Below are 13,808 nucleotides of genomic sequence, written 5' to 3'. Positions count from 1 at the left end.
AGTAAATTTGATAATAAATATATTATTTCCATTTAAAGTGCATTAACTGAACTCCTCATTTCACTTTCATTTTTGGTTGAGATAAATGGATACCTGAGATTTTGCTGTATTATTGAAATAGAAAGAAAAGAAAGAAAGAAAGAAAATAAAGAAATGAGTGAAAGAAAGAAAGAAAGAAAGAAAGAAAGAAAGAAAGAAAGAAAGAGATGTTTTTAACTCGCACAATAAAATTAAAACAAGCATAATTAAAATAAATAGTTACAATAAAGACGATTAAATATAATTAAAATATAATATTAATAAATTAATTAATTCAATAAATAAATAAATAAATAAGACCAATATTTTCATGTAAGAGCAAAATAAATATATTGTTTAAACTGCAGCTTTGTGTTACTCATTGGTCTATTACACACAAACAATAAAATAATGCCTAAATTGTATTATTTTGCTGTAGTATCATGTCCTGTGTGTTTATTCTTTATATAATCAAAAGCATTTCCTACTATAAACTGATCTAAAACCAAATTCGAGACAAATGACATGTGCTTTCATTTCTGTCTCCACAGAGCAGGTAGCTGACAGTAGAATAAACTCATTATAATGAGTTATAATAACATGGCTTATTTGACTGACGAGCCAAAACTCATGATTGTATTGTAAATCCAAAGCAAACATGCTCACAGGTGTTCAAATAGCTGGACAGAAAAAGGAAGCCTGTCTCCATATATGCATTAGAAGACAAGTTAGAGAACAATAGCAATATGTGTAATAAGCAAACAAAACCAAAATCCCAAGCATATAGCATTTAATATATAGGGGATTTTGGAGAGTGCTCTGGCAGTAGTTCAGTGTGTTTGGGGAAGTGGTGGATCAGTGTCTAATGATTTTGGACTTCTGCTTGGAAGGTTGTGAGATCAAATTCGAACACCACAAAGCTGCTACTCCTGCCCCTTTAAAAAGACCCTGAACTCTCAACTGCTCAGTGGATAAATGAGACAGTGATAAGACCCTGTGGATGACGGTGTCTTACAAATGTCACTGTGTTTAAATTATCAACTTACAGAGAAACCTGTATAGTGGATACTCCATATAAAATATATAAAATGTATGTCTGTTTTTTAGTCAAAATGCATTTTTTTGTCTTATAAACTCACAAATGAAAAAAGAGTGGTTTCTAAAGACTGTTTATATCTGGTATAACTGATGTATTTAGCATATGCTCTACCAAAATGACATCAACATTAAAATATCTATGTTAGTGTACCACAAATAAAATGTCTAGCATGTGGTTGTATAATGAATTATGAGCTGTAATATAAATCATCAGTTAAAAACATATAAATAATCTAATTTGGGATCGCAACAGAGTCACGCCGAGTCACATGACCCAGCCATGGTGCATTATAGTATCACAGCATGTTTTCTTTCTTCAGTAAACTTTTAGTACTTGGGAATGTTCTTTTGTTTTTGACATTTCTACACAGCTGGTGCTAAAATAACTATGTTTTATAAAAAAATAATAATAATATGCCGAGTGTACAAACAAACTTAGAAATAAACCGAATTAACACTGCTAATTATCATAGTTATTACCAGACTGCTGAAAAATACTTGAGCCATGTACTTGAACAACATCGTCATCAATACGCCCTTTTAATTATTTACTGAATGAGTAATTACTCAACATCACATACAGGCTGTTTTACCAACGTCTAGGCTTTGTGCAAATGCATTCTCTATAGGATCTCTTCATAAAATATTAAAAATACAGATCCTCTAGTCCATGTCTGTTCAGGTCCCCGTTCAACCTGGGGTCCTGGATAGTCCTCTTCCACTATTTCCTGGTTAATGCCTCAAACCATATATAAACTGTATACTCAGCAATATGTGTAGTAATAACCTCAAATGTATATATAATTAAAGGGATTGTTTCTGGACAGACATTTTGCCTTTATGTCAAGTCAAGTTTATTGCTATAGCGCTTTTCACAACAAACATTGTCTCAAAGCAGCTTTATAGAATTTAAGAGTTAAGGTGTTTATCGCTGATGAGCAGCCATGGTGACTGTGGCAAGGAAAAACTCCCTTAGATGTTATAAGGAAGAAACCTTGAGAGGAACCAGACTCAATAGGAGAACCCATCCTCATTTGGGTGACATCAAGAGTGTGATTATAGTCTTTAAAACAATACAGAACACTGGAGATAGGAGAACTAACACCAGAATGTAAGATTGTGAGTAATGTCCCTTCTACAGTCTTATACAGTCATTTGAGGTTAATGAACTAGGAGCTACTGAGCAACTCATGAAATAGCTCAACATTTGCGATCATCACAGATCCAACATCATCGTCTCCATGCTAGAGCCTTCAAACACTCAAAGAGATCCAATGTCCAAACTCCAAACTTGAAGTGGGATCCAAATGGCACTGGTACGTCTCTAAATGGTTCGGGATGTTTGCGGGGTCGGCATCTACTTCTTTAAAGGTCCACAATCTTCATGAGGTGGGACGTGGCTGAAGCTGGCGCAACCTCAGGGTGCCTCGAGATGGGTGGAAAAAGAGAAGCAGTGGAGAGGAATTAGCGTAGCTGCTGTTCATAATATTAACAAGCACAAGTTGATAAAGTGCATGTGGTCAGATGTAATGGAGCACAAGGTTATGATGTGATGAATGTTATGCTTCAAAGATTTTCAATCTGCACTTAAACTCTGAGAGTGTGTCTGAGCCACAAACACTGTCAGAGAGACTATTCCAAAGTGTAGGAGCTAAATGTGAGAATGCTCCACCACCTTTAGTGGACTTTGCTATTCTAGAAACTACTAGAAGTCCAGAGTTATGGAAGTGAAAGTGGACCAAAACTTTACTGAATAATTGTTTAGGGTTAAAAGTTATAGAAAGGAAACAACTGAGACAGAAGGCGCACATTTGTACAATAGCACCAGCAGCCCACTAGGGGGAACCAACGGCGCAACACCAACTAGTTAGAAAAAGAAGAAGAGGCGGCAACATTCCATTGGATAATTTTTCAATAACTACAAATCTCTTATATAAGTGCACTACTTAGAGTGTAAGAGGAATAGATTTTTACGGCATATCTAGTGCACTACATGCTAAATTGAGATTGTGCCTTTGATTTCTGTATGAATGCTTTGGCAGTATGGTGGCGCTTTAGGAGGCGTTTATGGCGAAAGATGTTTTTTTTTTTTTTTTGTGAATTTCCATATAAGAAATATCTCAGACGCGGCCGTCGAGTCAATTAGGTAGCTATAACGGTGTTATAAGTAGTATAACTAAAATATTTTGTAATTACTTTGTAATAATATTTACTATTTAGATTCTTTTACACCGGGCGCGAGCTGAGCGGAAGGGAAGTCAGCATGGGGCCGTGGCTTTAATAAGGCTGTGGCTAATTAGTATTTAATTAATGAGTGTGCAGTTGATCATCTTTAGCTTTCCCCTGGTTGAGACCTGAAGCGGACACCGGACATGGCGTCTGACACTCAGCTGATGTTGAGCGTAGGGTTGATCGGTGAGAAGCAGTTTCTCTATAATACAAACGGATAGATGCTTTAATTGCACGGTTCTATCTGATGATTGACTGATTGCCTCTTCCTCAGAGAAGGACGTGAACGCAGACACGCTGTGGGTTTGGTGTTTCCCAGCAGTCAACACCGAGTTTCGGGATCTGCTGATGCGGAAGTGCTGTTTGTCGCGTGACTCCGAGGAGCTGCACGCTTTCGTGTTCGGGCAGTACCAGCGCACCTGGTACTACCTCACCTCCACTGAGGTCCAGGAGCCCACCGCCCTCAATAAGGTATACAATTCACTTTACGGCAGCCTGTTCCGAGTTACACGAAAATGTCGCAATATACAAGACCGTAAATTTGTTGCACAAAGCCGCGTCAATACCGATGAATTGATTCCATTCGTCCAACTCTTCAGTTGAATCGATTCGAAAGAGTCGAACTTCTCCCTTTTCCCTTTTCTGTAGTGTTAAATTATATTTGGACATGCACATTTTGTCTGTATTTAAATACAGCGTGATTGAGATGTTTTTGCAGAAAATGCAAATAGCCGCAGAGGTAAAGTACGAAAGGTATCGATTCATTGACTCTTCAATTGAATCGATTCGAATGAGTCGAATGTCTTTTTATTAAATACAGTGTGCTTATGAGAGTAGCAGTTACATTTGTTTGTGAAATATTAAAGTTCCGAATGCTTGGCTGCATTCAGAGGGTCCTGTTTATTTTTTTTTGTGAGAATGTGCCCAACTACCATAAATGTTACCACTCTCATGGGTTGTGTGATGCAAATGATGCCTAAGCAGAGTGAGTGTCTTGTCAAGGATTGGTGAGTTTAAACCCATTGTAGCTTTAGATTCCTGTTTGGGTACCCAATGTTGAAGCACATTTATCTCAAGGATCTATTTGTTGTGCATTCTGAGATGTTTCTTTTCACCAAAGTTGTGAAAAATGCATACTTCTCTGTCAACCATTCATGCAATTCTCCTCTTATTTTCCTCATCATTGAAGTATTTCCACTTAAATAACCGATGCTCACTTATTGCTCTTTGTTTTACACAAAATCCAGGAGATCAGCATTTTCAAAAGAACAGCTTTCAAATCTACATGCTGTTATTGATCAGGATTGATACTAATCAATTTAGCAAGGATTTAGGGCTGGGCAGGCCATTACATAATAGATAACAGTCCAGACTTTTGTTTACTTTCTAAATAATGCTTACAGGACTTCGAAATATGCATCAGGTCATTGTCTTGCTGTATAGTGAAGTATTGGCTGCATTTCATGGGGAATTACATGGTGTTGAATATGGAATTGCATGGTGTTTAATCCGTCTCTAACCTTCCCTGTTCTAAAGCAACCCCAAAATATTTAAGTTTTCACCTCCATGTTTGACTGTGGATGTGAGGCACTCTGCTGACCTCTTACATCGGTCTTACATAATCTCTTTTTGTTAGAACTAAAGACTCATTTGTGTTTTTGCCTTTTACCTAATTTGTTGCATATAAGCAAATGGAAAATGCATGTGTCTACAAAAACAAACAACCTATAAAATACTAGGTGTTTCCAAACTTTTGACAGGCTTTTGATTGTACTGTCGTATTAAATATGATTTTGTTTTTGCCATAGGTTACACATTTCTGTATAGTTATTACAGCAAAGGATTTTAACCCAGAAAAGTATGCTGCATTTAGCCGAGTTCTGCGTAGGTAAGCTGTATGATTTGGACAAAACAATTATTTAAAATATACTTACACAAATTAGGTTAGTAATATTTTGCCAATCACATTCATTTGCAAAACATATACATTCATCAGGGTGTACATGAAGCATGGCACTCCAGTGAAGATGATGGAAGGCTACATTGCAGTTCTAACAAAGGGCATTTGTCAGAGCGATGAGAACGGCTCCTTCCTCATCAAGGACTATGATGTTAGGAAAGCCTATTTGGCTGGATCCATTAAAGGTAGATAAGAGCACATCTAAACCTAATAGGAAATCTAGTACTTTTGTAGTATACCACATTACTTCTTTGGGCTTCTCCCATTATGGGTCTCCACAGCGGATCATTCATCTCCATACTCACCTATCCTCTACATCTGCCTCTTTCAACCCAACTGCATGTCATCCTCACCACATCCATAAACCTCCTTGTCCTTCCTCTTTTCCTACTTCCTGGCAGCTCCATACTCAGCATTCTCCTACTGATATACCCCATGTCCCTCCTCTGCACATGTCCAAACCATCTCAATCTCACCTCCCTCAACTTGTCTCCAAAACATCCTACATGCACTACACACATCATACACACATCTTCAGCTCTGCTACCTCCAGCTCTACCTTCTGTCTTTTAGTCAAAGTATACCACATTACTATTTTTACATATTCTCGTACTCTTATGATTTATAAGACCTTAAATGTAGATTAGATTTACACCACAATTATTCATTCAGAAAATGCAAGATAAGGTTTGTAATAATGTGTTAAAGTCAGAGAAATGATTTGTTGTTTTGTGTTTAGATGTTGTGTCTCAGTTTGGAATGGAGACCATTATCCTGTACACAGCGCTGATGCTGAAGAAAAGGATTGTGATCTACCATCCTCGTGTCGAGGCTCTGCTAGAGTTTACAAGGTGTTTATTATGATGATTGGGCTACATTTCATTCTAAATTAAATGTATATTATTGTGTTAAAATCACACAATAGGGGTGTAACAGTACACTTGTTCATATCGAACTGTATCGGTACAGGACATCCGGTTCTCTCTCTCTCTCTGTGTGTGTGTGTGTGTGTGTGTGTGTGTGTGTGTACACGTGTACGAATTCGATTCTTGTTTTACATGCAGAACATTGTTAAAACATTGTAAAAAAAAGTTCCCTTGCAAACATATTAAGTGGCAAGTTTTTTAGCCTACACTTTGCACTTGCAAGAATAAAATATATAAAATAAATCAAATTAATGCAATGTAGTTTATAAAATGTGATTAATTTTATTTAATATATATAATATATCGCTAGACATTCGTAAAAACTTTGGCAATGACAGGAATTTATTGAGTTTTCTCATGCGCAGAAAAATTGTAAAAAAATTTCCGGTAAGGACCAAGTAGAGCAGTGTCCCTGTCTTGTGGTATGGATATTTATTCTCAATTTAATCAATATTATAAAAAAAATTAATCATTAATTAGATTTAATAAATTAGATTTTTATTTTAAATTGCTTTAAAAACTGTTAATGTTCACAAATGTTAATAATAATAAACAACTTTAATAAAATAAAAAAAAAGACAAGCAAGTTTACGTTTTGCATTTCTTCTCCCCTCACTATACCGAAATTAAACCAAACTGTGACTTAAAAACCGAGGTACCTAGCGAAACCATGGATTTTTTTATATTGTTACACCCCTATATCATATCATCCAAGGATTAATTTGTGATGTTTAGTGATTAGTTATTTAGAATTGATTCTGCTGTTTTCTGGAAATAGAAATGGCAATGTCCAGTATGCAGCAAAATGAGTGTTTGGCAAGAAATATTAGTTCTTGTTAGAGGGTGTGTGAAACTGCAGTATTCTTAACCTTTACATGAGATTCAAGATTCGTGTGCCTACAGATATGCAGAGGGCCATGAAGTACCGACTAGAGAGAAGTTGTTCCTCTTCTCTGACGTGAAATATATATAGTTTATATTTGTACTTTTTAACACCAGAGCACTTCCAACCCTGACATGGCATCGGAAAGACTGGTCTATTCTCCACCCTTATGTCCATCTGGAGGACAGAGAGTTGGACAACCTCAGATCATGTACAGGTAAGATATGGAAAAACCTCACAACAGAAAAATGTTTGACGTATCGCATCTTTCACGTATTTTGCATACACTCCAATGCACATGGTACTTATAATCACTTATAATCATTTTTACGTTCTGTAAAGTTGCTGAGACAATCCGATAATCTCTTTCCTCCTGTTTCTTTATATGCTTTCAGGATATGTGGCAGGCTTTGTTGATCCTGAGGTCATCAACAGATCAGATCTCTTTGATGTTTTTGTGCGTCTCCCAGACAGCGAAATCACCGTAGCTCAACATGCAAAAGGTAAGACCTTAAAAAATGAGCCTGCTACTAATGACTTATACTGTTAAATTAATTTCAATATGAAATAAAAGGGCAATTGAAATGCTCTTTGTTACACAACATGATTTTTTTTCCCCCCTTTTATTTTCAGAGGCCATGGCTATGGGGAAACTGCATAAGGAAATTGGCCACTTGATTGTCCAGTCTGCAGAAGATGCTGATCGCACAGACGCTCAAGTTACCAAGGTAAATTTGGATTTAGAGAACACTAAGGGAAAAGAAACGTAGTTATTAAATATTAAGTCATTCTGTCTTTGACATTAGGATATCTCTGTAAAGACAAAGGAGATCCTTAACAACTTGGCGTCCCTCGCTGAGGAAGGGGACGACACAAAGCTCACGTTGGACTCACTGAAGCGACGTCATCTTCCTCCAGCGACCGAGAACTTCCTCTTCCACTTAGCTGCAGCTGAGCAGCTCCTGAAGATCTAAATAATCCAGTTCCCTATGACTTGATGAAATCGAGGCAAGCCTAATGAAGGAAATCACCATGTGATCATATGACTTGTAAATGCTTGTAAGGACGAATTCGCAAAACAAGTTTTATAGCGATTTTATGATGTTCTATTCACATTCAGTGACCAAGACCATGGTTGTACAATGTACATGTACACATTTTTACGGGATCAATCTAAACTTGAACACAGTCTACATGGAGAGTATTTTGTGGTAGCACTTCATTAAATAGTTTATATAGATTTTTATGCCAATACAATGGTTTAAAAAAAAAAAAAAAAAAAGGTACCAGGAAGCTAATAATAAGATAAAGATAATAGCGATCATCTGTTTCTCACAGCCTTGACAAGCTCTTTATTTTTACCCAAAACCTTTTTTTTTTTCTTGCCCGACATCTGCCTAAAAGAGCACTTGTGCCAAAAATATTCCATATGCACTTTCCATATTTGTAATTGTTTTCTTAAATGATACTAGTGTCTTTTCAAACATGATAGTTCTAATGGCATTAAAATGAAAGCCCAGTGTAAAGCTCTCTAAAGATATTTCAGTGTAAAATTAACAATGTACCAATAGCAATATTTTGTAAAAACCCGTTCTGTCTAAGATGCAAATATTTCACACATGAATCTGTACCATTTCCCAAGAGTTATGGTTTTATTATGTACTGCTTGTTTGACATTAATTGAGAATATGGCTGTACACGAGCAGTGCTGCATCAGTGATCGCAGTTCATCTACAGTGCTGAGAACAGTGCAGACCAAACTACCAGCACAGTCCTGAAAAAAGTGCTGCGGTTTCAGTAATTCCACTAAACTTGGTATACGCCACTGAAAGTGTAGTGGGGTGTTACATTTGTTCAGATGAACTGCATGTGCAAAGGCAGCAATCAGTACTCGGTGTAATCAGTACTACTTTCAAAATAGTATTTTTTCAGTCAGGTTTCCATACAGAAGCTCATTAGGAATCTCACTTAGGAAGCTCACTTGATATGATATAAATGTTGCGAGTGCTGGTCTTTAAGGTCTGTTAGAGTCCTCTGTGGTAAAACAGCTCCCCATCATCTGTTAAACTTTGCAGCTCTTTTTCTACGTGCTCCTTTTTAATCTAAAAACAGCAGAAATAAAATGACATTTAACACATACAAAACCAGTAATTACTATTGTAATTGTTATTCTAAAGTACTACATATATGTGACTAGGTTCGTGTGGGCACCAGAGGTCAGATATGAAGTTCATGGGACAAAGAATGTTCTTTAAAAAAAGAGCATAAAGGTGGTTTTCTGATCCTGATTAGGGTCATCAAGGGTTTAAAAGACTAATTAGTTGTTATTTGGGGAAATATTTTAGGTTCGTTAGGATATCTGTTACCCAGTGGTTAATCTGGTTTGTGATTAATTTTAAATTAATTTGGGATAAATAATGCAGAATGGTGTAACAACTATCATGACAGTTTGATGTACTTTACCTTGCCAAGTTGTGGAAACAGACTGAAAGACGCAGGGATCATCAAGCCAAGGACAACTGCAGTGCTGATGTGTCTAACTGGAGCAAGCATCAGTGTGTTTCTTTGGGCCAACTTTGTCCTGAGACAAAACAAACGTATTCACACAGATTGCACCAGGCAGAGAGTAAATGAGTGAATAAAATACACTACATGGGACATTGAAGTGATCATCACCTCTTGAGAATGAGGACAAGTAGATTAGGAACAACTGCAGTGGTACCAAAAAGAGTTGCTCGAGATATAGCTGTCTCCTTTACGGCCTGAGGCAGAGGAAAGTGGGAAAATAACAGTAGTGTGCACAGTAAGATTTTCAGTCAGACACTTATAGTTAGCGGTATTATGTATGCCTGAGAGTGTTTTTCATAGGCCAAGTCAAACAGTGAAGTTTACTCATTATTTTAATTTATATACTTAAAAAAAAATGTAATTTCTGATTACAATATTCCCACCTTAAATCCAGCTTCCTTTGAGATTCCAACTGCATTTCCATTGCAGTCATAGACTTTTATACCATTCTCTGATTCCTCACTTCTCACCACGAAGACACTAAAGGCAGCCAAACAAGCTAGAAAGAAAAAAAAAATCAATTCGTTATAAATACCTTATAAATGTTTTAACTGGATGCTTACATTTAAAAACTGAATGTCATTTTATATCAGATGAACAAAAAATAAAACGAAAAAGAATTAAATTGTTTCTTTTCTAATATATATATATATATATATTGGGCCTCTTAAAATTCATTACCAACCTTGATTCAATGCAATATAATGACATAACATGGTATAATCTTTACTTAGCCATTGATCTGTTAAACTGCTAAAATAAAATAATGGATGCACTATGGGGTTTGGATGTAAGTACACTCACAGGCCACTTTAATAAGAACACCTGCAATTATGCAATCTGCCAATCATGTTACAGCAGCACAATAGTTTAAATTATGCAGATACATGTAAATAAAAATACAAATAAAGGTTTACATAAAACATCAGTTTGAAGGAAAACTGACTCTGACCATGGTCAATGAATGTATATTATTAATGGTTAATAGGTAATTTAGAACAAAACGAATTTCACAGAAGATGAAAATTAGAAACCACCATGATTGTTAGTATAACAGAAAATTAGAAAGCACATCAGACTGCTTTACTGACCTGACAGAGGAACAGGCAGCACTGACCTACAGAAGGCCTGAGCTGAACGACTGCTGACTGCTAGGCGCTGGATTAAAATTTGAGGAAGAGCCTACCAAGATACCATTAAAATACTGTTCACGTATGAATCAGAGGGTAGAGTTTTTGGGACTGTTAAAACAGATTATATTGTAAATTATCTCAATTTAATAAACAAAGAAAGTCTCACCCCTGTAAGTGTTGAATACGCCACTGTTCCAGTGATCAGAAGAGCCTGTTTCATTGAGGGCTTATTGTCCTTAACAAAATCAAAAGACTCATTATGTTTTTGCTCTTTATGTTCAATGCCCAAATAAGTCATTCCAATGTATTCTGAAAGACCTGACCAAAATTTAGTTTAGGTATGTAATAGATATAATGATTATTATAGATCATAGTGATAATGATTGACGCAGAGAAAAAAAATTCTGGATTACCGGCGAGGCTGTTGCATTTCTGTTAGCCTGGTTGAAACCTGCAGAGTAGCTCTGTAGCATAAACTGCAAATGGAGAATGAAAAAAAATTCTCAGTTACAAAAAAAAAATACAAATCTTCAAATAATCATAGACAGTAAGTAATTAAATTGCATTACCTGCCAAAACAAGGCAGGTGTCACTCCTTTATGTGGCAAAAAGCTTGCTATGACCTACAGGTTAGGAAAAGAAAGCAAGAATTATTCATTGAATAATATGTTAACAGAGAAAAGTGACATTAAACAGAACATGTTGACAAGTTAGTTTCAATTTTCCCTGATGAAAGAGATACCACTTAAGTGATACATGCAATTAGTTGGTCATTTCAGAAAATTAATATTAACAGTACTGTGTATCATTACTCACCAAAGGTGCCGCTACAGGCAGAAAAGCTGCAAAACAATATGACTGTTATCATTAGATCATGAGTGAGATTCAGGAAAGATACAAAAATTGATTAAAATATAAATAAATAAATTTCTCCAGGTGGATCAAATACAGCCAAAGTATTACTAACAACTACGAGTAAGTGTTACCTTGTGGACGAAACACAATGGAAATCGGCTCTCCAGTATCAGCATGCACAGAGCTCTAGAGAGGACAACATATATTTCAGTATTTTTTAATTTTTTTATAAAACAATTGCAATTCTTTCATTGTGGATGATAAAGTACTTGACTTCTGTAAGAGATTACTAACATTATGGTAGTATAGCACTGCTACAGCCACTTACAAGAGAAAGCTTCAAGGCACTGGAGACCTAGAAAACAGACAAAGAAAAATCATGTAAAAAAAAATAAACAAAAAAATAAAAAATCAAGAAGAGTAGAATAATATTACTGAATTCCTATACCAAAAAGGCTAAACATACCTTTTCATTGTTCTGCTGATTCCCTTCTCTTCTAATCAGAGAACGAGCGTTTTCAATTTCAGCCTAAGAGCAAAAACACATGTAAAACAGTTGGATGTATAATACTTTACATTTTGATTATAGTCAATTATTTGTAGTTTAACATTTGTCAGAGATTTTTATCCAATGCAGCTTTATGGTTCTCCAGGTTTATGGTTCTTGCACAAGGGTCCAACTTTGGAGTTTTGCTGGAATTAAAAGTTACAATCTTCAGATCAATAGCCCAAAGCAGCTTTATAGATAATTATACATTTTAAACCTACACATGTGACATTTCAAAGCAACAAAATCATCAGTACCAGTTCTGACATTCTGAATATCAAGCAATTTACCCATATAAATATCTCCAATATCTTGCATGCCTTATTCTAGACATTATACGTTTTGAAAAGTGTAACACAAAAGCCTTTTTACAACACGGCTTTACTGGAAAAGTCCACAAATCACAGTCTACAGAGATCAACAGGAATAAGGAAGATCTCAAATCAAGTCAAATTGATCTCTATAGACTGTGCTTTGTGGACTTTTTCCAAGATCTAGGATTGTACACATGTCCTTAAACATGTTATTTTTGTATTTGCTGCCAACATGACATGTCATCTGTTTAATCTGGAAAACTGATCAGTATACAGTACATTAGTTGTTGAGTGTGCTATGTGTTTTGGGGGATTTTTCCCCCCTGTATTACATCTTTAATCTCTGTTCTCATATGATGATTCAATCAGTGAGCGTTCCTGTGCTCAAGGTCATAGAGATTTACCTTCTACTACGGAGAAATGCGGTTACACCCTTGCTATACAATTCATTTACAAAAATAGTCATTATTTTGCAACCTTTGAGATTTTCAATGGTTTACACCTCACTATGAATGAGCTACGCCTTCCCTGATTGTGGGCTCACACCTGAAGTGAGACTCAGTTGGTGTATTGATGAATTCTTCACTATTCATTTTATATTGATTGTGTGCTGGTTTTATTTGGGAAACACAGAACACTGATTGCAAAGTGTTGTACACTTTAATACACAAGAAATAAATTTTATTCCACTGTACAAATGCACGATGAGACAACGTTTAAAATCCTACCTGACATGACCTGACTAGACCTAAATAGGATTCTTGGATAACAATTTAAATTGTGAAAGAATGGTGGAATGGTCTGATTTTTGTTTTGAATTGAAAAACCCCCCCCCTCTCTCTCTCATATATATATATATATATATATATATATATATATATATATATATATATATATATATAGGCCAGTTAGAACTTGTCATATGTTCAAAAGCAGAAACTGAGTGGATCCTATACTCACATCAGAGGACAGGAGAGAGCTGGGGTCAAGAATATTCAACCAGATGCGCAGTCTGCTTAGGAAAGACTGCAAAATATTGCATGATTGCACAGAAGTTACAAAACAATCGTATGCAAGTTATAATACAATCTATAATATCGCTGTATGCACATGTAAATCACCTTCCCGTTGTGATGCCAGTATTCTAAATTTGGGTCCATTTTTTTGAACAACGTTACCGATTTATTTTACGCTTACACCCAAACTGCCTGCAGTAGAAAAACGTAAAAAGTCGAAACCATATAGCGATGGAGGTCATTCAGGCTACACATGTCTAC

The 13,808-nt window shown here is 35.9% G+C and overlaps 2 protein-coding genes across 2 annotated transcripts; one reads left to right on the top strand and one right to left on the bottom strand.

Moving 5' to 3' along the window:
• Positions 1-3,054: 3,054 nt before the first annotated feature.
• On the top strand, positions 3,055-9,261 carry dennd10 (DENN domain containing 10). The gene is made up of 9 exons (XM_046864571.1): positions 3,055-3,531; positions 3,620-3,816; positions 5,154-5,233; positions 5,342-5,490; positions 6,045-6,156; positions 7,231-7,331; positions 7,510-7,617; positions 7,748-7,842; positions 7,921-9,261. The coding sequence occupies exons 1-9, from the start codon at positions 3,489-3,491 to the stop codon at positions 8,086-8,088; spliced, it is 1,053 nt and encodes a 350-aa protein (XP_046720527.1). The 5' UTR covers positions 3,055-3,488; the 3' UTR covers positions 8,089-9,261.
• On the bottom strand, positions 8,748-13,794 carry sfxn4 (sideroflexin 4). Its single transcript, XM_046864584.1, has 14 exons — positions 13,653-13,794; positions 13,492-13,557; positions 12,137-12,199; positions 11,999-12,025; positions 11,802-11,856; positions 11,632-11,657; positions 11,385-11,438; positions 11,229-11,291; positions 10,982-11,050; positions 10,774-10,864; positions 10,066-10,181; positions 9,791-9,876; positions 9,578-9,695; positions 8,748-9,216 (listed from the first exon to the last, which is right to left on the bottom strand). The coding sequence occupies exons 1-14, from the start codon at positions 13,689-13,691 to the stop codon at positions 9,139-9,141; spliced, it is 951 nt and encodes a 316-aa protein (XP_046720540.1). The 5' UTR covers positions 13,692-13,794; the 3' UTR covers positions 8,748-9,138.
• Positions 13,795-13,808: the final 14 nt, after the last annotated feature.

This window comes from Silurus meridionalis, chromosome 2 (genome assembly GCF_014805685.1).
Source record: "Silurus meridionalis isolate SWU-2019-XX chromosome 2, ASM1480568v1, whole genome shotgun sequence".
NCBI classification, from domain to species: Eukaryota; Metazoa; Chordata; class Actinopteri; order Siluriformes; family Siluridae; genus Silurus; species Silurus meridionalis.
Note: the sequence above shows the minus strand (reverse complement) of the source record. Positions and strands in the feature narration are given on the sequence as shown.

Excerpts from the sequence above, each read along its gene's own strand:
- dennd10 (XM_046864571.1), top strand. The coding sequence starts at position 3,489 with ATGGCGTCTGACACTCAGCTGATGTTGAGCGTAGGGTTGATCG. Across the intron at positions 5,234-5,341 it reads TTTAGCCGAGTTCTGCGTAG|GGTGTACATGAAGCATGGCA; the intron begins GTAAGCTGTATG and ends TACATTCATCAG. Across the intron at positions 7,843-7,920 it reads CAGACGCTCAAGTTACCAAG|GATATCTCTGTAAAGACAAA; the intron begins GTAAATTTGGAT and ends CTTTGACATTAG.
- sfxn4 (XM_046864584.1), bottom strand. The coding sequence starts at position 13,691 with ATGGACCCAAATTTAGAATACTGGCATCACAACGGGAAG. Across the intron at positions 13,558-13,652 it reads ACTGGCATCACAACGGGAAG|TCTTTCCTAAGCAGACTGCG; the intron begins GTGATTTACATG and ends AATATTTTGCAG. Across the intron at positions 11,051-11,228 it reads GAAATGCAACAGCCTCGCCG|GACAATAAGCCCTCAATGAA; the intron begins GTAATCCAGAAT and ends GATTTTGTTAAG.